This window comes from Periplaneta americana, chromosome 6 (genome assembly GCF_040183065.1).
Source record: "Periplaneta americana isolate PAMFEO1 chromosome 6, P.americana_PAMFEO1_priV1, whole genome shotgun sequence".
Taxonomy (NCBI): domain Eukaryota; kingdom Metazoa; phylum Arthropoda; class Insecta; order Blattodea; family Blattidae; genus Periplaneta; species Periplaneta americana.
In genome coordinates, this window is record NC_091122.1 from 66,941,231 (window position 1) to 66,967,313 (window position 26,083).

The following is a 26,083-nucleotide window of genomic DNA, read 5'->3' on the forward strand; positions in this document are numbered from 1 at the left end:
TCGTTTTGTTGCTTGAGACAATGGCAAATTAAATGAATTCCTGTTCTTCTCAGCATCAGAAAACTTCATTGGCAACAATACTTCTTCCTTCGCTATGTACAACTTTATTCTTGCCTATCTCCATCGATGTGAATTAAATATTTAATAATACTGTAGCTTAGAAACCTTTATACACGCACGAACGGACACAACACACAATTCACAACCAGCTAGAATGAAATCGGCAACGATGTGATCGCAGTTGTATTGTACTTGCAGGTCCACTCACAGTTTGTCAAACCTGCTAACAAAAGCATTAAAAGGTTGACTAGTTGCCTGCAATGCTAGCATAATGGAACCTTCCTAGCCGACAGTCACGGCAAAAATGAAGAATCCGTTATTGTGGTAATAATGGAAAGTGGTTCTTCTATTGGTCACGATGCCCACACATACCCTCCAGAGACTTACGGAGGATTGGTGACTGAATGACTCGGGTCGAGGGAGAGAGGAAAAGAAAGAGAGAGATTCCAGAAGTTGGCGTGTTTTACGGGGTTTCACTTGAAGTTGTCAAACTATAGTTCTCGTTTTTTGTTACAGTTGACAATGGGAGGAATATTATGCGCCACACCACCTAGGGAGAAAAAAGTACCTATCACCGACCTAAAGGTAAGTTATTACACAAGTCTAAAATAAAACATGTTGTTTTTGTTGTTTTCTAATGCTAGGCATTTGACAATAAAGTCATTTGACCTCTTGCACTCCAATATTTTTCAAAGATATTATCATGGTCAGCCACTGAAGCACAGATTTTGAAGTGTTCCGAATCCATTTCTTGGTTTGAGTTGCACTATGGGCAGTTAGGGGACTGATATATTCCAATTCTATGCAGGTGTTTGACCAAACAGTCGTGACCTGTTGCTAATCTAAATTCAGCTACAGACGATTTGCATGGTAAATCGAGAACTAACTGTGAATTATGATGCAGAGAGTTCCATTTTTTCCCTTGAGATTGTGTTATCAAATTTTGTTTGTTAAAGCCTAAGTATGTAGATTTAGTAACAGGACTGTAAGTAGAAGTGCTACCCTTCTTTGCTAAAGCATCTGCATTCTCGTTTCCCAGGATTCCACAACGGGATGGTATCCATTGGAATACAAATCTTTTATTGAGTGATGTTAATTGAGAGAGCATTTTAGTTATTTCTGTTGTTTGAGTTGAAGGTGTGTGTCTCGAGACTATTGATAGAATATCTGCTTTGGAGTCTGACAATATAACTGCATTTTTAAATTTATGGATGTGGTAAAGAAGATTCCTGAGGCTTTCACTTATTGCAATGATATCTCCATCGAAACTTGTTGATCTATTAATAAATGTTGTGCAGCTATTTGAAGTGTGAGCGACAGGATGATTATAATAGGGTTAATAAATTCGCGTCAGCTTATACGGGTTGGGATCTGCATACACAGGAACGCGACGAGGAACGAGAAAGTGAAGAATTTGGTTTGAAATGCATTTCACTCTGATCCTGAATGTCTGCACGTGATGTTAAACGTGAAAATATTTGGGAATAAATTAACAACCAGACAATTGATTTTGTTGGGATAATGTGTAACGAAGCTTCTCGTTATTTTGCTTCTGTGAATTACTAGTTGTAAAAGCCAGAGAAGTCGCTGGAATATAGGCCTATTATTGGTAGATGACATGCACGGGAACTTCACGCCGTGACGTTTCTTAAATCACTCGAAAAACATAGAAAATCAAAGAGCACACTCAGAAACACGATGTGAACGCCCCAATGCCAGAGGTTCATTGCCGCCCTCATATAAGCCCGCCATTGGTCCCTATCCTGAGCAAGATTAATCCAGTCTCTATCATCATATCCCACCTCCCTCAAATCCATTTTAATATTATCTTCCCATCTACGTCTCGGCCTCCCCAAAGGTCTTTATCCCTCCGGCCTCCCAACTAATACTCTATATATATTTCTGGATTCGCCCATACGTGCTACATGCCCTGTCCATCTCAAACGTCTGGGTTTAATGTTCCTAATTATGTCAGGTGAAGAATACAATGCACGCAGTTCTGTGTTGTGTAACTTTCTCCATTCTCCTGTAACTTCATCCTTCTTAGCCCCAAATACTTTCCTAAGAACCTTATTCTCAAACACCCTTAACCTATGTTCCTCTCTCAAAGTGAGAGTCCAAGTTTCACAACCATAAAGAACAACCGGTAATAAAACTGTTTTATAAATTCTAACTTTCAGATTTTTTGACAGCAGACCAGATGATAAAAGCTTCTCAACCGAATAATAACAGGCATTTCCCATATTTATTCTGTTTAATTTCCTCCGGAATATCATTTATATTTGTTACTGTTGCTCCCAGGTATTGGAATTTTTCCACCTCTTCAAAAGATAAATTTCCAATTTTTATATTTCCATTTCGTACAATATTCTCGTCACGAGACATAATCATATACTTTTTCTTTTCGGGATTTACTTCCAAACCTATCTCCATACTTGCTTCAAGTAAAATTCCCGTGTTTTCTCTAATAGTTTGTGGATTTTCTCCTAATATATTCATGTCATCCGCATAGACAAGCAGCTGATGTAACCCGTTCAATTCCAAACCCTCTCTGTTATCCTGGACTTTCCTAATGGCATACTCTAGAGCAAATTAAAAAAAGTAATTATTATTATTATTATTATTATTATTATTAATTTATTTATTTATTTATTTTGCATACAACATCAATCATAGTCTTTGGTTATTTCTTATATAATTGCAATGCAGTTTGGGGGTACGAAGACAAAACAAAAATGTTTTGAAGGTACGCTAGCAAAAAAGATTGAATACCACTGATCTAGACCAGGGGACTCCGTTTACAGTTGGTCAACCTGTACATTCAATTTCACACGAATGTCGGGTAATTAACCGTACGCCGTTGAGTCATATGCCGGTGTTGTACTCACCTTATACGTGCTCGCTGTCTGAGTTTTCCGACGTGCTTTTGAAAGAGTGCGCGGTGTATTTCTTGCTTTTAACAATGACTCCGTACATTGGATATAAACGACTTAACATTCTTGAAAGATTTCCTAAATAGTTCACCTAATGTTATAGGCCTATTGTTCATGAATTACATGGTCTTCTGTGCTCGAGATTGCGGGTTCTATCCCGGCCCAGGTCGATGGCATTGAGGTGTGCTTAAATGCGAGACAGGCTCATGTCAGTAGATTTACTGGCTGTAAAAGAACTCCTGCGGGACAAAATTCCGGCACACCGGCGACGCTGATATAACCTCTGCAGTTGCGAGCGTCGTTAAACAAACTATAATTTATTTTCGTGAATTACATTTATAGGGAATATTTAAATGATAGCTCTCATCAGTGGATTAAGTAATGTAAAACGTGACAGTAATTTTATCATTTTACTACATACATTCATTTATTAAATCAATAAATTAATTTGATTTATAAATTTAAATTTTACCTTTCACATATTCATCCTGCTCCACTCTTAACCTCACAGAAAATATCACTTACGTATTTCATTGGTTTTAATGCTGATTTTTATTTTTATTATACGGTAGTGGAGGTTTGGTGGCGACAGCCCCAAGCGGGGGACTTTAGGGACGCCTCCGGAATTATACTGATACATAGCTAATACGAAGCAATTTCTATACACTTTAGTTCCAGGAAGTCGTCTTTAACATGGCGTCATCTATTGATGTGTATTTATAAACTACAAATAATATTAAGTGAACTATTTTAAGAAGAATCCTCCAACTCGCTTCATAGCGTAGTGGTAAAGAGTCTGACTGAGTCTGACTATAAATCGAAAAGATCTTGCATCGAATCCAGGCGGTTGCACATAAGAGAAATTAACTTGAAATACGTACAGTGTATTATGATGTTGTAGATAACAATAATGTTTTATTTAACTGACAGTGCTAAGACCATTTGGCTTCTCTTCCACTTAAGTAGATAAAGAGAGAGAGAAAAAGTAGAGGAGAATGAGGGGAAAGAAGATAAAAGAAAGAAACGATAAAAATATTACTGTAATTTCTTATGACAGAGTAAAGTAAACCCCATAATTTCAAGCATTTCCCATTGTGAGCATGAAAGCAGGATAGGCCTATGTAAAGCAACGGCGTAATATGGTAATTACCGACTGTCATTGTTAGAAGTGCGTCAGGGCTATTTGTTTATTTTCGTCATTGGTAAGTAAATATTTAGGTTCTTGTTTTTTATGTGACAACAATGAAAGTGCTATTTACGTGGCACAGTATTTGTTAAATATTTGTGATTTCTTATACTACTGTAGTAATATTATGTGCAATTGTTACGAGCATGATGTAACAACAAACCTTTGGGGTTGGTTGGCTCACATTCGTTATGGTGATGTGCCAACCAGCCCCAGTTTAAATAATTATTTGTAACTCGTTTCACATACATAATTGAAGCATAATTTCTTTTCCATATTGAAGGTGATACTGCGTACCAAGGAAAGGGACAAAATAACAGTGACAGGTGCGACGAGAGTCAAATTGCCAAGACAGACTGCAAACGACTTAAATGAGGTAAGTGCATCCAAGGCTGACACTCTAAGGAAAAAAATAAAATTTTTTCTCTATTATGAGCCTGTAAATTGTTTGACAGTGATGATACAAGAATTGGGGCTTTCTACAGCACTCGTCACTGAAGGGCTTTTCTGACGAAAAGTATGGGAAAATGATCTAATTTTCAGAGAGAAAATGTGAAGAATTCGTTTAAGATGTCAGTTGGCTTAAAAATGTGTTAGAAAATAAGTAAAATTTGGAAAGAATTGATCGGTGTAGGTGACTTAATAGTGATTATTTAACACGTGAAATAAAGAAGTACAACACTTCAAAATGAACGCGAGACGCACATTTTACTTTCCTTAGTATATGCAAGGCATACCAAAAGCCTAAACTAACATAACCTAACCTAAATTGTCACAGATTTGTATATGCAAGGCATACCGGATACTTAAACTAACCTGACCTAATCTGTCATAGATTCCTGAACCATAGAACTTAGAAAAATACGATTTGGAAGTTTCAGTGGCGTGTGCTATAGAAACGTCAAGGATTGTAAAGAAACTTGCAATCTGGATCTGAGTTATATTAATCAGAATTAGTTATAGGAAGTATGTACACTTTCTATTATTCTTTGAAAATGACAAGTCATTTGCACCATTAGCTGACATACAAAAAATCACAATGTTCCAAAGGCTGTCGTAAAGATGTTCCTTAAGCTAACTCGTTAATATAATTCTATTAAATAATGATTGAAATTTGAACAGTGATTTTCGATAGAATTTGAGAGATCAATCATCTTGAAATGAGACAATTTAAGTCAAAGTCAGTTTTAGTATATGGAAATATATTTTTAAATATTATAATCAATTTCATATTGTACAATATGAATGAGAAATCATTTGATTGCGTGTTTAATGTGTCCTCATGAGAATTGCCAGATGATATTGATTCTTGATATAGTAGAGGAGGCAAGACCTGTCCTGTGACCTTATGTGCCGTGGCTATATCATCAATGGGTATGGAGAGGGAAGATAGGTTTTAGCGATTATGAAAGTAAACTTTCTTTCTGATAGTTCATTCTTTCTCCTCTCCCACAGCTCACATGCTAGGTCTTGTCTCCTCATCTATAGTGAGAATCACGTAAGAGTAGTTCCTAAAAGTCTAATTTGGCCGTCTCTTCAGTGTTGCCAACTAATACCGGTACCAGATATCACCAAAGAGAGTAAAATCACAATGCTACGTACTGAAATAATAATAGTAATAATAATAATAATAATGATAATAATATAGTGTTAACAATAACAATGTTTTGCTTATTTACCACATCTCATCTTTTCGTTGCGATGTGTTTCCTAAATGGTTCAATAATTTATTTATAAAATAGTATATTTTCCTTCTGCACTTCTCGCTTATTATGTTGGTAATTAGGATTAGTATGATCTAATATTACAATTTATTTTGTCAGGCAACATGACATTTATTGCTTTGATTAAAGAATTTACTATTCATGAGACCTAACCTAAAAATGTATTTGCTTACTTGCATTTTCATCAGTTTGCTTTACTGTAAAGCGAAATAATTGCTGCCAACATAACAAAAAATAATTGCCAGTTGTAGCATTTGTCAGTACCCAAATTCGAGACGAAGTTGGTAAAAGAAAATTCAACCTGAGTGCTAGAAAATCACTATAATCCTATAGCATAATTTGTAATAATGGAAAAATGGTTAGGTTTCAGCCTAGGGGTATTAAGTAAGCTGATCCGGACTATATACAGTTATTATCTTCTCCTTCAGATTTTAGCACTACATTTATTAGTCAAAGGAGTTGTCTAAAAATTCCACAATTATTCTCTTTCTGTTATTTCTCCTCCTTTTGTTTTTCTTCTTTTGGCTTCTTATTTGCCTCCTGTTTGTTTCTTCTTTCTTTCTTTCCTTTTCCTAATTTTTGTTTCATCCTCCTCCATTAGCAAGGTATTATTTCCATTCATTTCACTTCACAATTGATGGTACCTTCTCACATCTAATCCTATGTGTACTAAAATATTTAGGCCAAAATAATGCTCTCTGAAGGAGAGTTAGCATAGTTTTCGAAGTACTAGGACTAGATATCAATGAGGGCTGATTGTCCATTACAAACCTACTGTTGTAGATACTTCTACTTTATTCTGTTTTTGTTTATGTTCATTTCTCTCTCCCAATTCTGTTTATCCGTCTCTGCAGTTTCTTCCTCCCCATTCTGTTTATCTTCTTCTCTGCAGTTCTCTCATTTTGTTTTTCCTTGTGTACAGTTTTTTTGCAGGCTCCTATGGTTTTTCACGTAACTGTACTTGGCATCGGAAAGAGTTGTTGTGTATCCCTCCGAAAAAGGCTCGATTTTCTTGGGCATTGCTACTGTGATACACCGTGCACTCTGATTATATGAAATCACTCACTACTGGTCTGTCACCTCTCGCCGCAATTCAGCTGTCGGTGTGATTCTTGTCGCACATGACGTCATTCAAATTCGTTATCAGAGATCGGAAGCAACCCTCTTTAGGATTTAATATTATTTTTGTTATAGGGTATATTGTTCAGTTTACACTTATCACATTATAAATAATGAATTACAATAATTACATCATTGATTAAATAATATATTTTAAGACAAGTGCTTTCGCCTTACGGCATCATCAGGTCTCTTATTGACATAACTTAGGATACATTATAACCAGACATCGGATTCTAGGGCAAATGCCTATTTTGTTTCTTTAGGAGAAAAGTAAAAATAATTATTAATATTTGTGTTTCATGGAAATTGAAAGGTATTCAAAGAGTTTTATAGTGCCCTAAAATGCCCTAAAACGGTTATTAGAGCCTAATTTGTTAATATTCGCCTAAAAATGCCTAACTCACTGTAAAGTTTCGAATTTTACTCTTACTTTTTATAATTTATACATGCATTCACTGCGAAATTTAAGGCATTTAAAAAGTGGAAAGTTTGCTTCACACCGGCCATGAAACCATTGATAAAGGAAACAAAATGTTTTGAATCTCACGACACTCGCAATAGATTTCACCGAATTTAACATGTTTGGAGGCATAAATGCCGACAAAGAACCAACCTTAGTTTCGAAGCAGGCAACAATCACAACATGTGCTGCTACCGATTCAGAGATATACTATACTATAAAAATGACTGTTTTCGGTCTGAAACCGATTAGCTGTACTGCCCTTCAGAGTGTCATAAAATCACAATTTTTGGAGAAAGAGTGTTTTTGAAATATTTATGAAAAGTCGTAAAACTGCGAATTAGTAGGGTAAACCGTTACAAAATATTTAAAAGAATGGCCCTCCTAGTGTTAACACTACCAGGAAATGCAACAATAAGTGGAACTTTGTATTTTTGTCCAATTGAATCTCAATAACAACGGTTCATTTGAATGCTCGTTAACAGTTGCTCTTTCCCTCACCTTATTTGTGTTGAGAAGTTTTGAGCGGTAGGACGTTTTCCTGTGAAGTTTAACGCGATAATGCCGAAAAATATAAGTGCAAAATCTACATTGATCCGGCAATGGCTAACAGAATATTCAGAATTCACTTATGATGGAAAAATAATATTCTGCAAGATTTGTAGCAAACAGGTATGTAACAATAGTTGAAATATATAAATTCTATTAATTTTAATGAGTAGGCCTATAATATTTATACATTGACTGAGCTATCCTGAGGTATAATTCTTTTTAAGACCACTACACTTTAACCTTTTAAATTACGATAGTTAAAGTATTTGCAAATCATTAAAATTTTGATTGTTCGAACCCACTAGCTTTGTGATAGAAATACGGCAATACAAAATTAGGATTATTTTTAGATTTCGCAAGAAAAGAAGTGCCACCTAAAGCAGCATGTGCAAGGAGCGGCTCATAAGGCTAAAGCTCAGCAGAAAAATCAACTGCAACAAACTTTACTAACACAGCCTATTTCATCCAATCTCAGCAGCAATTTCTATTCTGATTTAACCAGAGCGTTTGTTGCTGCTAACATTCCCTGGAATGCAATTGAAAATACGGTTTTAAGACAGTTTTTACAAAAATACTGCAAACAAAATATCCCATCTGAGTCGACCCTAAGAAAAAATTACTTAGACAGAATATACAATGAAACTTTAGCTTCCATTCGGGAGGATATAGGTGATTCTTACATATGGGTCTCTGTGGATGAAACCTCAGATCCTATGAATAGGTATATAGCAAATATGGTAGTAGGAAAACTTAGTCCTGATGGACCTTCGATTCCACACCTCGTATGTGTTAAGGAACTTTAGAAAGTGAATAGCCAAGCCATTGCTTATTTTGTAAATAAAGGCCTACAGTCTTTATACTCAAGTAATATAGACGATTCTAAAGTTCTGTTGTTTTGTACTGATGCTGCCTCATACATGGTTGCTGCAGCTCCACTTCTTAAAACATTTTATCCTAACCTCACGCATGTAACCTGTCTAGCACATGGCCTTCACAGGGTTTCTGAAACAATCCGGAATGAATTTCCTTTGTCAATTCGTTTATTTCTAACACAAAAAATGTTTTTGTAAAGCCCCCATCCAGGATTTCAATATTCAGAGAGAACTTTCCAGATATCCCACTCCCACCTCAGCCGGTTGTTACACGATGGGGAACCTGGATTCAGTCAGTGGTGTATTATTCTAAGTATTCTAAAGAAGTGGTCACAGTTATTGATAAATTACCTGAAACTGATAGTGCAGCGTGTGTGAAAGCAGTGAAAGATTGTCTGAATGACTCACGAGTGAAAAACGATATTGCCTACATAACATCAAACTTTTCTTTCATACCTGCAAGCATTGAACAATTAGAACGTGAAAAACAATCTCTTTGTAGCCAAATAGCAATAGTAAAGGAAGCTCAAGTGAACATACATTCTGCTTTGGGCGAAACTGGGAAAAAAGTTAAAAATAAGTGGGACAACGTATTAAATAAGAATGTAGGATTTTCATTGTTGGAAAAAGTATCAAGAGTGATATCGGGGGAAAGTGTAAATGTTCCAGTAAGTATTGATGTTTCTATTGTACCTAATTTAAAATTTGCGCCTCTCACATCAGTTTCGGTTGAAAGAAGTTTTTCTGCTTTCAAAATGATTCTCAGTGACAAAAGGCAAAGGTTAACTGTGGAGAATTTAGAAAAAATTCTGAAAATTCTGGTGGTGTACTGTGCAGATAATTATAATAAAGTCTGAGCATGGAACTGAATTTCAATAACTTAAAATGAGTAATCTTGAAATCAATAATCATTATTTCATTAGTTTCAATATATTAAATTTGTGCAGCTCTGTTTATAAATATAATATAGTATTCTTTTTTAATGTTTAAACATACTTTTTTTTGTGCGTATTTTAGTGTATAACTAAAAATTTCAGTGAAAGAAATAAGTATGATACCTTGATGTGCCTAAAATGCCTATTTTCATTAAAATAGAGCCTAATTTTACAAATTTTGAGCTTATTTTAGGCGCCTAAAACTGCAATTTTTTGTGCCTAAAAATCCGATGTCTAATTATAACGTATCTGGTAATAATATGGAACATGCATAAGATCAACTTTGCAACAAATATTGAAGTTCTAGACAAATTGAAAAAAAAAATCTTTTAGAAGGTGTTTGGACATATAAGCAATTTCGTGAGGTATTGTGCTCTTCACTGATTTTTCTGATATACAAAGTAGAAAGACTATGTACGATATTACAATATTATGTACTGTAGAAAGTTTGTCATATGAATGTTTGTTAAAATGCCTAAAATACAATTAAAAATACATACTTAATAAAATAGATTTTGATACATAACTCTTAAAATATATAGAATTATGACTGTAAGGTATGACATACTGACAATTGTTATCGTTTTTGAGTAGAAGAATTAGTAAAACATACTTGATTATATATCTAACATTAAAGGTTACAGACGAATTTTAGTTTGGTCGTAATTTTGTAGGTGGACGTTAAGATGCATTAAAATATCTGAAACAAGATATAATATTATGTTTTAATTTATTGAATGCAAAGTTGCTATATATATAAAGTCATGTGAATAACTTGCGAAGATGTTGTTTATTCACCAGGGATTTATTTATATAGGCCTATCTTTATTGAAGTATGTACACTTGTACATAATTCCCTAAAAATTATTCAAATAACATACTTAATTTTTCTTTAAAATTTCAGGCAGGGCAAGCTGCCGCAGAAACACCTCTCGCTCGAAGGAGAAGGGTAAGTCAAGTGCACGATTTATTTTGTTTTTTAAGTTTCCAAAAATATTCTTGCTGCTAAAACTCGTCCTACTCCAATTCCTCAAATTTTGTCAGAGATCTTTCACTATACAAAAGTTTGTAACTCAGTGTTCAAAATGTGACAATTTGTCGTAATTATGTACTATGAAATATTGCAGAGTATTCTAGTATTAGGCAGTACATCTCACTTGGCGATATGTGTCAAAGGAAGAACAATAATTGTTTATATATATTTGAAGTCTGATTAGTGTAACATCACGGTCTAGTATATATACTATACAGTCACCAAGCTTGAGTTTTAAGGCTACTAGGAACAATAGACTGTATCGGTACTATTTTGCATTGTCTGTGATGAGGCGATAATAGCGATCCTAGTGGTCAGCAACTATCTATGGATGCATATTTACTACGTATTGAGCTTCATGACTGTATATACTAGACTGTGGTAATATGTTACAAGTCAGCGATGTATGCAATGGATGGGAAATGAACTGGCCACCCTACCCCATTAACTCCTGGCTTAGTTGCCTTATGAGTGATGCCGTATTGCTGTCACGTATGAGGTTCGGACTTGTCTTCGGACAGTTGCCTATACAACAAACAACCAACATACACAATGACAATGTCAAAAGAATGTGAAAAGCATTTATTCTCCTGTCTTTTATAAGCATTTGTGTTTAATTATACGCAGTGTTAATGGTGGAAATAAGCATGTAGCAATTTTAATTTCTTTATTTATCCTATTGGTCGTCTTTAGGAAGTGCAGTTACAGTACCGAATTGCAATGTACTACAAGATACATTCTCAGTGTCTCAAATGTAAATCTTTTACGGTTATCAGCCAAACAAAGTTTGTACTGTGAAAAGCTGCGCTCTACGTCGCATGACGTGACAGGAGCAAAACGAAAAAACCTAACATCATCGCAGTCTCTAGGAGACAGTCTTTTATTCTCGGGTGACTTTATATCCACTAATTTCCTGTTTATGTTGCACAATGTTCCACATCCGTTATTTTTATATAAAATTGATTTCCACTTCTATTTTACACGTTCAGTAACCGGTGTACTTGGTGTCTCATTAATTCTCTATGTCATTTCCTCAACTAATTTGAGGGCTTCCGGCATCTCTTGCTCTGACTTTTCTAACCGTGTAATAGTTTCAGACACAGTTTGAAAATAGGTTTGTATGAAAACCAAATTATTCGTCAGTACCTTCAAATCCAGAGCGTTTTTCTTTGCGTATTTGTTGGCATTCATTCTACAGTGCCCCCACCCACAATACGCTTTACCACTATACTCAGTACGACGATATGCGGATTTCCCACTGAACTGCTCTATTGGGTCCGAAGTCTCGAAGCCTATAAAATCAGTGGTTTTCCCAAAACACGCTGTGTAATGTTTCGTATAAACAATTTCAATCTCGAAAGGGGAGCAAAAACGAGCAAAACTGTATTAGAAATTTTTTGTACGAAATATCTCAAAGTGTAACCCCCTGTATGTATTTGTCGAGTCAAAAACCCTGATAAAGCTGATATTTAACCCTTGTGGTGAATTTCGGTGAAGTCCGGAGGACCTAATTAGTCAAATCTGCTCTCTTCACCTCCACGCTAGGACCCCGTGGGAACTTTTATTTACATGGACATAGGCTCTGGGTGGGGAAGAAAATAACTCACAGAAAGTGGGGACAAAGATAACAGATGTATTGTGATCTGTGAAATGTTCGTTCTTGGCTGTTTCATTGATTATATGATTGTAGAGTGGTCTATAGGCCTACATTAAGACTATAATTTAATTCGTTTCATCAGTATACATTTTAAATAAGATTATATATTTTCAAAGAAACATATTGTTATTGTTTCCCCCCCCCCCCATATTGAGAAACAAAGAAATGGTGTTTCAAGGATTGCTAGCAAGAGTGAAACATTATTTGTGTTTAAATTTATGACCCATGAAACTATTATTGTCATAGATATGAACAGGAAAAGCACATGTTTCTGTTCCCCCCCCCCCCACAGTTGTTATTGTTTTCCCCACATATTGAGAAACGGAGAAAGAGTGTTTTATTTTCTTTAGACCATTGTTTCTATGTATTATATATTAAGGTAAATTGAAATATTTAAGCTCATACTTGTTCATATTTTCCAACCACAACAGTATTTCAACTTTATATCAAAGTATGGGTTTTGTTATTTTCTTTCCCACCCAGATCCTAGTTGTAAAGACAGCATTAAATCACGTACCATGACTCGAGTGGCCGCTTTTTGACTTCACACTGTTTCCATGAACGACAAGTAGAGTGACGTCACTCACTCACCCACCCTTACACCGTCTCTCTGTGTTCTTGTATATACCCATAGAAATGTTAACGTGTTACAGTGTGAAGATCGTCTTCATTAGAATATTTCTGTTTTGTACAAGTTCGAGTTCTGAAAGTACAGGGTCTTTCATAAGTAACAAGTCTATCGAAAAATTAACTGTTTTGGATAATTTTTTGAAATGATGTCCATCCTCACGAGAAAGAACCCTTCCCGGTGCCGTACAGTCGATTTGAAAACAAACGCTACCGCCCCTCGCCGCCAGAGCTATTAAACGAAAAAATGGTTAGTGTTTTAAACCTTTATTAAGACATATAAATCTAAAAACAGCTTCAATTGTTGACAAATTATGGTGTACATTTTTCAAAATGTCTTCCGTTCTGCTGAATGCACAGATGTAAGCGACGTATCAACTCTTCATGGACTGTGGTGAGCATCTCCGACGTAACCATTTGTATCGTGTGTTCAATTCGTTCCACTAATTCAGGAATGGTGCGTGGCTTAGTCGCATAGACACGATGCTTGATGAATCCCCAGAAAAAGAAGTCCAGGGGAGTCAAATCAAGTGATCGCGGAGGCCAACGGATTGGGCCTGTGTGACCGATCCACCTGCCTGGAAACACTTCGTCTACGGAATAAACAATTCGAGCGACACTGTTTCCAAGTTGAAACCAGACAGAAAATTTTCTCTTCTGCAATAACGTTAAGCGGCTGCGTGGCATTTTATCATTCCAGTCTATCACAACAATGTTTATTGGCATGGCCGTGTGCCATTATCCTTGGTGTATAGAAGGCTGTGCTCCAGGTCAGTTTAAGTCCTTGGCGTATAGAAGGTCATGCTCCAGGTCATTTTAAGTTAGCATCAAATGCACATTACACATGGATAAGTAGCTTCCTGGCGGCGGAAGGAGAGATGTTTGTTTCCAAATCGACTGTGCGGCACCGAGGAGGTTCTTTCTTGTGAGAATGAACATCATTTCAATAAATTATAAAAAATAGTTGATTTTTCGATAGCCTCGTTACTTATTAAAGACTCTGTATTAATACCCTTCCAGTCAGGTATTGACAAGAAGAGACTACTTCAATGGGTGACTGTCACTTTGAGGAATTATTGGACAGCTATTGACTCTGGCAGTCCTCAATGGTACCAACCAGACTCGCAAAGACTTAATACAATATAGACCTACTAAGAAGATTACGAGTAATAAAAAGCATTGGAATATTATTTCAGTTCCAGTGATGTTTTTCTTCATTTTTTATAATAGTTTATCTTCTTTTCATAGATGAACGCTAGAATAAGTCAGAGGAGAGGTGAAAAGAAAAAGAGTGTAATACAAATATATCAAGGCGCAATATGTTCGTGCACTGAACCAGCGGCTAAGTTATTAACTGTAAGTAACTCTGTAGTATACTTAGGTCATAGTATATGTTGCTTACAAACTTTTTATAACTGCTGCAACAGAGGCATTTCATATGATAAACATTCATTGCAGTGAGCTTCTAAACAATATAATTACTAGAGACCACAGAATTTCGCGTTAATTTTGAAAAGAAAATGCAATAAAAGTATTATATTTCGTATAAATTGGAAAAGAATTTTTACGTGAAAAAATAACGTTATATTATGTATTAGGGGTCAAAATAATGACAAAAGTTTCTATACATAAATTTATTCTACAGTAGGCTGCATATTAAATTTAAAGACAACTTTACAACACAGAAAAAAACATTATTTGTATTTTGTTTACACCGAAACCGAAAATTACCAAAACATTTAGGTTACAGATTTGTTAGTAGTATAGATTAATTCAATTCAATTCAATTCAATTCAATTCAATTTATTAAGCCATTAAACATATAGTGATAGTACGATGAAAGAGTAATGGAACGGAGAAAAATTCTCTCCGGCGCCGGGATTTGAACCCGGGTTTTCAGCTCTACGTGCTGATGCTTTATCCACTAAGCTACACCGGATACAACTCCGACGCCGGTCAGAATCGTCTCAGATTAAGCTCCAACTCTTGGGTTCCCTCTAGTGGCCGCCCTCTGCACTACGTCATAGATGTCTATGAACGCAGGACCGAAGTCCACACATGTGCTGAGGTGCACTCGATATGAGTGACTAGTTGGCCGGGATCCGACGGAATAAGCGCCGTCTTAAATCACGGAGTGATTTACGCATATCATATAAATAATATATATAGTGATAGGCTTCGTCACAAAAAGAAGCATACATTTTAAAATACACATATAATTGAAAACAGTAATTAGAATGAAAACACATAACATTTTGAAACTCTAAAATTAATGAAAACATTTCATTCTTATGTAATAATTGTACCTAATCTAAATAACTTTATTTATTAAAAAACAATTTCGTATGAATTTATGTTAAGAAACTCATCTACAGAGTAGAAAGGATTAATTAAAAGCCAATCATAAAATCTAGCTTTGAAACTATTGGTTGGTAACTTATAATATTGACTGGAAAGCTTATTATATAAATCCATCCCCATGACAGAAAAATGTATACTAGTTTTATGTAATCTACAGTATGGAATATTAATTTGTTCACTATTTCTAATTTCATGATCATGTATATTGGCTATTAATGAGTAATTGTCTATATTTTGTCGAGTGTAAAGGACTAGGTCGTATATATATATATATATATATATATATAAGTTTATGACAGTTAATATCTGTGATTGTTTGAAAAGAGGTCGACAATGTTCAAGATAGTTTGATTGACATAGAATTCTAATGGCTTTCTTTTGCAAAATCAAGACACTCCCAATTTTGCTACCATTTCCCCAGAAAATTAAGGCATACCTAATTATCGACTGAAAGAATGAAAAGTAGGTACATCTTAAATAATTTTGGGAAACACAAGTCACTAATTTCTTTAATAAATATATTACTCTTGATAATTTTGTGCATATATATTCGATATGTTTTTCCCATGTTAAACTGGAGTCTATAAAAAGTCCTAGAAATTTGGTATAGTTTTGTATGTTGTCCTTTTTTATTACATGATTTAGGGTAAAAGTTATGTTGATAGTCGTTTCTTGATTAAGCAAAAAACCATTAGATTCAAACCATAAAGCCATCTGTGATAGAATATCATTGGTTAGAGCATGTAATTCATTCAGAGTAGAGCTAGAACATAAGAATGTAGTGGCATCAGCAACACAGATCAGCAGAATATGTAGTTCAGTGATATCTTTTGAACATTTATTATTACAATGTTTTTTTGTTTCTTTTCATAGCTTTACCAAGAAATTGACGATTCCATTAAAACGGACCGAATGGTTGCATACTTGATGATCACCAGTATGGTAAGTACTTCTTCGGTACACGTAGAACACAATGTATGTTGCTTAAAGGCTTTCCATAATCGTTGTAATACTGAATATTCACGTGGAAAGCTTTATTGAAATTAATTTCAAGCAATATATTAAATTGTACTTTTTAGAATAGAGATTTTCATATCAGTTTCGGAATTGTATTCCAATAAGAACATTTTTATTCCGCTTCCACAAGTAAATAGGTGTGCATTATTGTCTCCTTTTTACCTAATCTCCTAACTTCACAATCCTTCATTGATACAGATGTTCTCCTTAGTTATAATTTGTCATTTGAACGTAATTTCATTCAACTTTTCTTTGACAAAGATGCATATGACAGCGGAATTAAAATAATATCCTCTTTGTCTTTCAATATAAAGATGATGATTAGAAGAAACAGAGCATTTCTTATGACCAACATTGCAAACGTGTCATAGACGTCATAGTGGTATATTTGTAAAACACTATATTCCTTTCAGGTAGGCCATATTATTGTGCAAAGCATTGCCGTGCATCTGGACAAAATTCACCCCATTTTCTGATCTCAAAGTTTGCATGCACTTGTTATTTCTGAATCCCGTTTAAGGCCCTCTATTTCTTCTTTAGTTGTACAGTACATTTAGAAGGTAATACACTGTTGAGAAATGATCGACTAAAAAAAAAAAAAAAAAGTGTGATGTTGCAGCATATATTAGTTCCAATCTAAATCCTAAACATATATATATATATATATATATATATATATATATATATATATATATGTCTCCCCTGGAAACTACTCGTTTGACGGAAAACCGGAAATTCTGTTTGTAGATATTCAAGCGATTTAAAAAAATCATATAAACCTCCAAAAATAAAATATGATGTCGAAGAAATTGAAAGATCCTACATATCAGCCAGAACCTCAATCAAAAGTAATTACAATTATAATTTGTAGTGCTTCTGCAAAAGTCGCAAGAAAGAAGTCATTTGGAGAACTCCAACTCAAGGAGTAAGAATCCTCTGCTTAAAGGCGTAACATTAAATACCGTAGACAGGCAAGACCAAGCTACACTACATCAAATCGTAGCACAGAAGAAACATGGCGGATGCTGGAAGCTGAACACATTTCAATACGTATCATTTTAATTGTTATTGTCCAAAGTAGAGATAAGAATCGTTTTTATCGAAAGACAATTAACTGGCATAGAATGCAAATACATAATAATCAATAATTAATACTGTAGTTATTATTCCATGTATTGTGGGTCCCTATCACCACGGCATGGCGAGTCCTCAGGTTGCGGATAGAGGGGACGGCCTCCAGATATGGAGGGTAGCTGCGAATATATTGAATAAGCAGTCGTGGACAGCCGATAAGGGGTGGTCCTCCAGCTTGGGGGTTGGGCGAAGGGCTAACAACCCATCACCGCAAAAAACACCTTGTTACGAAACCTAACAGTAAGCCTCGGAATGGGACTGATTCTCCGGCACGACCACAGCAAAGGAAAAATGTTATAAAAAAAACGAAATGGAACTATAAAAATTGGAGATTTATCTTTCGAAGAGGTGGAAAAATTCAAACATCTTGGAGCAACAGTAACAAATATAAATGACTCTCGGGAGGAAATTAAACGCAGAATAAATATGGGAAATGCGTGTTATTATTCGGTTTAGAAGCTTTTGTCAGCTAGTCTTCTGTCAAAAAATCTGAAAGTTAGAATTTATAAAACAATTATATTACCAGTTATTCTGTATGGTTGTGAAACTTGGACTCTCACTTTGAGAGAGGAACAGAGATGGGCTGGACATGTAGCACGTATGGGCGAATCCAGAAATGCATATAGAGTGTTAATTGGGAGGCCGGAGGGAAAAAGACCTTTAGGGAGGCCGAGACGTAGGTGGGAAGATAATATTAAAATGGATTTGAGGGAGGTGGGATATGATGGCAGAGACTGGATTAATCTTGCTCAGGATAGGGACCAATGGCGGGCTTATGTGAGGGCAGCAATGAACCTCCGGGTTCCTTAAAAGCCAGTAAGTAAGTAAGTTATTATTATGAAAATTCACAATAAATCTAGGAAGTAACACCGTATATAAAAGAAATAAAATATGAATTAGATCTATCATTTTAGAAAATCAGGGAAGAATTATACGTAAAAACAGCCTGTGAATGAAATATTCTTCAATATTATTTCACCATTAAAACGTTGAAACATGCAATGTAGGATTAATAAAACTACTATACTTACCTTTATATACACATATATTAAACTATATTTAATACAATATAGGCCTAATTAAACTATTTTACTAAGAAAACTTATAGAGATCTACAAACACTTAAAAAATGTAGTTTCACATTACCATATTACTTGGAGTTAAATTTACAAACAATATTAGAGATTTATTAATTTGTCATACAGAATTTATCTGTAATATTGATACTGAATATCTGAGGAGAAAAATTCGCTCGGTCAGAGCGCTTGGTACGTAGAACCAAGGACCCGGGTTCGATCCCCGGCGCCGGAGCGAATTTTTCTCCTCAAATATTAAGTATCAATGTTACAGATAAATTCTGTAGGACAAATTAATAAATCTATAATATTCTCTTAGCTAGCAGTGCATAAAACTGTGGATTCCCGGCAACAAGTCTCTCAGCTGAGTGCGCTCCTAGTACAATGGCAGTTGACAATGAATATATACGTCAACATAATTATATGCCTAACTTGGAGTCAGGCCATAAAGGGAAACATCGAAGGAGGAGTGTTCGATCCGGTGCTGTGGATTAAATTCGGCGTAGCTCAGAGGTCAGAGCGCTTGGTATGTAGAACCAAGGACCCGGGTTCGATCCCCGGCGCCGGAGCAAATTTTTCTCCTCAAATATTAAGTATTTACAAACAATGTCAAATCCTAATTTGTTCATCATTTCCAAATTTCAATACACCAGTTGTTAGTTTTAACATTGTGTCAGCCTTCATATTCTTCACAGGAAAAAGACCAATCACATCTTCAAAATCAGATTATAATGAAGAGTACATGAAAACTCGCATAGTACCTGCTAAATAGATATGTGAACTATGTTCAGCCATTCCATAAATTCTATCAGCTTTGTATGAAAGCTGGAAATTCATATAATATTCTAAATTTAACAGAAGAAATACTGAAATCAGAAGTAAACACTGAAATGCTGAAACAATTGTCTTTAGAGACAATTAATATTAGGTACCCTCCACAAAACTGGCTTCATTTATACACCGACGGATCCTTGATCTCCAGAGAACAAGGTGCCGGTGCAGGTGTTACGTACTGTCTCTTCTCACTTTATAGATCTCTTGGATATGGAACAACAAGTTTTGATGGTGAAATCATTGCAATAAGTGAATGTCTCAGGAATCTTCTATGCCACATCAATAAATTTAAGAATGCAGTTATATTGTCAGACTCCAAAGCAGCTATTCTATCAATCGTCTCTAAACACACACCTTCATCTCAAACAGCAGAAATAACTAAAATGCTCTCTTAATTATTATCACTCAATAAAAGAATTGTATTCCAATGGATACAATCCCAGTGTGAAATCCTGGGAAACGAGAATGCGGATGCTTTAGCAAAGAAGGGCAGCACTGCTACTTACAGACCTGTTACTAAATCTACGTATTACTCTGTGAAGAGATTTATTAAATCTACATACTTAGACTTCAACAAACAAAATTTGATAACTCAATCCCAAGGGAAAAAATGGAACTCTCTGCATCAAAATCCACAGTTAATTCCCGATTTACCACGAAAATCGTCTGTAGTTGCATTTAGATTGGCAACAGGCCATGATTGTTTGGCCAAACACCTGCATAGAATTGGAATATATCAGTCCCCTAACTACCCATTGTGCAACTCAAACCAAGAAATGGATTCGGAACACCTCAAAATCTGTGCTTCATTGGCTAGTCATGATAATATCTTTGAAAAATATTGGAGTGCAAGAGGTCAAATGACTTTATTGTCAAACGCCTGGCATTAGAAAACAACAACAACAACAACATATAATATATCTCATCTCACATCACTGCAACCAATTTTTCACGATCTTGAAGAAATTTATTATTTTCTTTGACAAAAACTTATCGGGAAGGTCCTATGCCTGGGCAAAATATCGTAAATACCTCAAAAGACAAAATTTATTTATTAAAATTGTCCAATTCCATCAACTGGGACAAATAACTGGCTTTAATTTTCTAAAGCGGCGTGCTTACCACTGTAGTAATATTGGGACCAATTTCACTAAAATATTTTCTCAAATAGACTGGGTGAGGTTAACGTAATGACATTTGAGTGTCTGAATAAATAATAAGCACTAGGAAATTAATATGAAAGAGCTATAGACCACACTAAGAATTCTGTAGAACAACGCACTTGACTTTCCTCACTAAGTTCTAGTTCCTCTGCTGCAAATTTTAACTTATTTTATGCTCGACCATGCCGAAATGTAGTAATTATACACCTGGTAGCAGTCCTTTAATGAATGTCATTAAAGTACACCTATTCATTAAAGTTCAGGTTTTCGATTATTCTCGGATATGCAATCGAAAGACAACGAGGGAAACGTCACGGAGGCTGGAAATCCAATACTGTCGCAGAAGGTTATGTTCTGTTAGTATAATAATTAGCGTTAATTGTAAATAATATTCAAATAAATTCAATTTGTCATCTCGTTTTTCCATAAATTCTACCAGCTTTGTATGAAAGCTGGAAATTCATATAATATATCTCATCTCACATCACTGCAACCAATTTTTCACGATCGTTTTTCAATTCTAAATCAATTTCCAGGTTATATCAAAATTAGTTCATGTTATTCTCTAGATTATATCAAGGTCAATGACATTATTGTTCCTCGCAAAAAATCAATGCTTTCGCGTCTGCGCACATCTCACAATTTACGAGCTAGGCACAAGGTCACTTCCGCTCTTCAGTCAGATACGAATAAAATGAATACTAAGATGACTCACCTCAGTTTCAAATTTACTCCACCAATTGCATTTCAAATCTTCTTGTCCTTCAGATTCCAAAATCAACTTAAATTGTTCACTTTGCAATGAAAGGTTTTTATGAAAAACTGGAACAACCAAAGCATTTGTGACTTTAAAATTTACTGGAATTGTTGCCACATCACTAATTTACAGTTTATAAAACAGAATATATCGTCATTTCCCATAACTATGATCCTAAGCCCAGTCCATGATACAACCATTCAAATTTTGTACTCCATAACGTAGTACCTCGTTTATCTACATTTTTGCTGTACTGCAGCTATCTACGAATGGTCTATGTCACTTCTACAATGTTCTTTGAATGGTTATATCGTGGATCACAGGACCGTAGTTATGGGAAATGACGGTAGTCATCTTTCTCACTAACAAGAAAAGGATTTTCTTTTTTCTCGCATTTCACTTTTCACGTGACTTCATTATTTTCACATCACTGTCTACAAGTTTCTTCGTCTCTCTGTTGTATTTGCTGGTCATGTATTTCGGAATGTTTTCTTTGTTCTGGAAATTTTACAGTCAGATAAGAAGGTTGTTTTGGAAAAATAATGTGTAAGCATCATTTGTTAGTTTAGGTGTTTTATTCGAGGCACACGAATTCTATCACCAATTTTCATAGGAATTACACCTTCCCTCAAAACACAGTTTGCATCAGAGTTATTAATACAAACCACACTATTACTATTATTTTGGTTTCGAAGTTTTCTAGATGGATACACCTAACCCATTTGTGCCTTAATGTAGGGTCTTTCGGAAATCTAAATATTGCGATGTGTGAAGCAGTAATTCCATAATTGGACTTGTAACCAGAGACACAACATTCACGACCCATTTAATCCTAATTTATCACTCACACAATCACAAAATAAAGCATTGCATAATCACACTTCAGGCAGCAGACACTGAAAAAAACAAACACAAATAAAACATTACACTGTTTACCAAACAAACTCCATGTGAGAAACATGCCGAGACCATACAGTCTCCAGCTTCAGCCATATTGTACAGTATCAATATATGGGCTCAGGTCTGATATATTGTAGTTGGTCTTGAATCAGGCGCCAGAATTATAGACATCCAACAAGGAAAACTCGGTGCGCAGAAACCAGCGGGCGTGACTGTCTCGCGCAAATGACGTATGCTCCCGTTTACAGCATGCTCTCACGCCTACTGCAGGGGAGTAAGAGGGGTATAGCATGCGCGCCGCGAGGAGTCCGAGCTGAGTTTTGTTTGTAGGATACCTATAGTGCGAAGGATTCGTCAGATCTTGTGTAGTGGCTAGATATAGGCATCCGAGAAGGAAAACTCAGTGCGCAGAAACCAGCTGGCGTGACTATCTCGCGCAGATGACGTATGTTCCCTTTCCCAGCATGCTCCCCGTCTCCAATCACACCACCGACACTATGCGCATGCGCACGTACAGTACATGATATCTTCTTGTGCTGAACTGAACAGGTGTTATTGCTACAGAGTCATGGCGTCACATAGTGTTTTATATTAAATATTAATTTAATTTAATTTAAATATTTAAAATTTAAATATGAGGATAGTTCCAGTGATGAAGATACCGATTGTGACTTAGAGATGATGTTAATATCTTGTACTGTAATGTTACAGTCACTTAATTGGTTATTGTTACAGCTGTTTTTTGAGTGCGCATGTCCTGAACCGTAGCCGTTATAGCAATATCACTAACAGCTTATCAAAGAACCCGCCTACTGCAGGGGGGGGGGGTAAGAGGAGTATAGCATGCGCGGCGCCAGGGGGTCTGAGCTGAGTTTTCCTTGTAGGATACCTATAGTGGCCACTGAAGCAACGTCGCATCTCTCGCTACCAGCATTACGCATAGCTGTCACGTACATATTTACGACGACTTGAGTATACGTAACAAAACTACTCAAGCTATAAGAAACGTCAAACTCACATATTTTCACGAAATTTTAAACCAGGGCACTGGAGATAATGAACTATGGAGAATCATGTGTTATATAGTGCAATTATATATTTTAGACATAAAGATTACTAGTTTCTTTTCTTTTCATAGAACTTCAATGATGAAGGAGGTGAACAACGACCAGTTGACCACTCTGAAGAGAAAATCACCGTCGGGGTGAGTAAATTCTTACATAAATCATGGAGTATGTTACTTACAGGCTTTCCATAATACTTTTAACTCTGCATCTTCATGTGATCTAGGGGGCGAATTCTAGCATATTTGAATGTTTTATTCCTTAGTTGCAAATTATATGCTACCATTATATAAATGCATTTCAAGTTATTTGTAATTAAAGGTCAAGATTTTATAGGACATATACAGGGTGTATCATGAGGTTTTCCTCCGGTTTATGGAGGTGATTCCTGGTGTTATTTGGAACAAAAAACTTAAATACAGTAATGTGGTGACATTCATAATTAAGGAATTACAACGGATTTTCGAAACACCCTATGGTGTATGTAGCGCTAGACATGTTTGGGCAGGACTAACGATGTGTGAGGGAAGGATTTAACGTTTCACATTCCAAGGTATAGAGAATTCTTCATGAGAACGGACTGTATCCTTTTCATGTGTAAAAAGTGTAGCATTTAGAACCAAATGTTCATGCCAATCGTTTGCGTGCCAGATCCCCAGATTTAACACCCTAGATTACTGTATCTGGGGGTAGATGAAAGACATCGTGTACCATATTAGGGTGCAAACACGAGAAGAGTTGATTCAACGCATTCTCGATGCCGCAGCGACAATAAGGAACGAATATGTGAAGTTACGAAATGCTACACGCGCGGTTCACACCTGTGCGAATCCTTGCCTTCAGATGTAGGGAGAACATTTTGAACATTTGCCTTAAATCTACTGAAATGCAAGAGGCTGGTACTAAATGAAACACTTGTTTGTATTCTAACTATGATTTCCATTTTTGACAGTGACATCCTCAAATAAAAAGTTTTTTATGTTTTTTTTTTTCAAATTGCCGTAACTCCTTAATTATGAATGTCACCCCATTACTGTATTTACATTTTTTGTTCCAAATAACACCAGGAATCACCTCAATAAACCGGGGGAAAACCTCGTAATATAATCTGTATTTGCATATTTAAGAGATTAATGCATATTTCAGCTTTTAGCGCATATAAAAGCATTCTTTTTTTTTTTAGCAGTATGAAGCTTAAACCAAGATTAAGAATACAGAAAATAGTAAAAATGGAATCTTACAGAAGAAACTCAGACATTGAAACACATTACAAGGGTTATATTTCATTTATTGCAATCTGACAACCTGCAGACAGTACATTGTTGTCGGTGAATCATTTTGGACAAATTCTTCGAAATCAAAAAAAGAATTAAATTAAGTGCATTGGTAATTCTGTGCAAATTCATAATATTGGAATGTTAGGATGAATGAAAGTTGTCATTAAAAGAATTGTTATTCAAAACATGAAGTCACTTTATTGTCTACTCCGCATGCGCATAAGATTGTGTTACTAGAAAGCCGCAATATAATTGGAGCAGAAGTTACAGAAAGTGTTCATAGGTTTCTTTGCACTCGCTTAACTCGAATTTCGCCACCTGTCAACAATAACTTAAGCACGATAATGCAATTTTATGTTTTTACGTACCAACATGGCAAATCAGAATATTTCATTTTATTATAGAGACAGGTCTTAGAAACTTCGACAATGTGTAGAGTGCATTGTATTTTAGAACAGTTTACAAGCAAACATTCTGATAGGGGCAGACAAAAGAGTTATTTTTTTTTCTTCCACTATGTTAATGTCAAAATAAGTGCTTATACAAATTTTGGCCACTCGACCGCAATTACAAGACCGTCCAGAAAGTGATTTTCCCTGAGGCTGTTTATAGAAAAAAAAAGTACAATTGCATGGAAAGATTTATTGAAACTTATACATCGATATTGTTGCGCTATTCGTCAACATATCTCCCACTGGAATTGAGACATTTTTCATAACATGGGATAAATTTTTGTATCCTTATGTCGTAGAAGTGAGCTGCCTGGAATCGGAACCAGCGTTTGACAGCCGTCAGCACCTCTCTATCGATCTCATGATATGACAAATGACTCAATTCCGGTGGGGAATATGTTGATAAAAATAGCTGTGTCTATTCCAATAAATTTTTCCAATGAAAATGTGTTTTCTTTCTATTAACGGCCCCTGACGAACTTATTTTTTACGGCCAAAATTTGTATAAGCACTTCTTTTGAAATCATTAACATGGTGAAAGAAAAAAAGTAAACTTTTTTATCTGCCCCCCTCAGAATGTTTGTTGTTAGCTGCAAGAAAATGATTAATTTTTAATTAGTTTTATAGTCGATGCTTAATGAAAAATGTGCTAGAAGAATACTGCTTAAGCAGAGGGTTGAAGGATACGCAACTTAGCAACTGATGGTGTCTCAGTATTTTATGTATAAGAGAAAAACCATCAATAATAGTAAATTGCTACTTTTTTTTTCAATTTTTACAGTTCATATTTTGTTAATTTTAGTGCAGATTATATCGTGGTTTTTAAGTGCATATATGCATGCATATTTTATCTGTTTTGTGCATGTGAATCCGTCCCCTAGTGATAA

General features: G+C 35.4%; 1 protein-coding gene across 1 annotated transcript; it reads left to right on the forward strand.

Annotated features, from left to right (window-relative positions):
• The first annotated feature begins 390 nt into the window (after positions 1 to 390).
• On the forward strand, positions 391 to 22,985 carry LOC138702247 (uncharacterized). Its single transcript, XM_069829835.1, has 7 exons — positions 391 to 456; positions 577 to 645; positions 4,463 to 4,555; positions 10,749 to 10,793; positions 14,410 to 14,517; positions 16,396 to 16,464; positions 22,968 to 22,985. The coding sequence occupies exons 1-7, from the start codon at positions 391 to 393 to the stop codon at positions 22,983 to 22,985; spliced, it is 468 nt and encodes a 155-aa protein (XP_069685936.1).
• Positions 22,986 to 26,083: the final 3,098 nt, after the last annotated feature.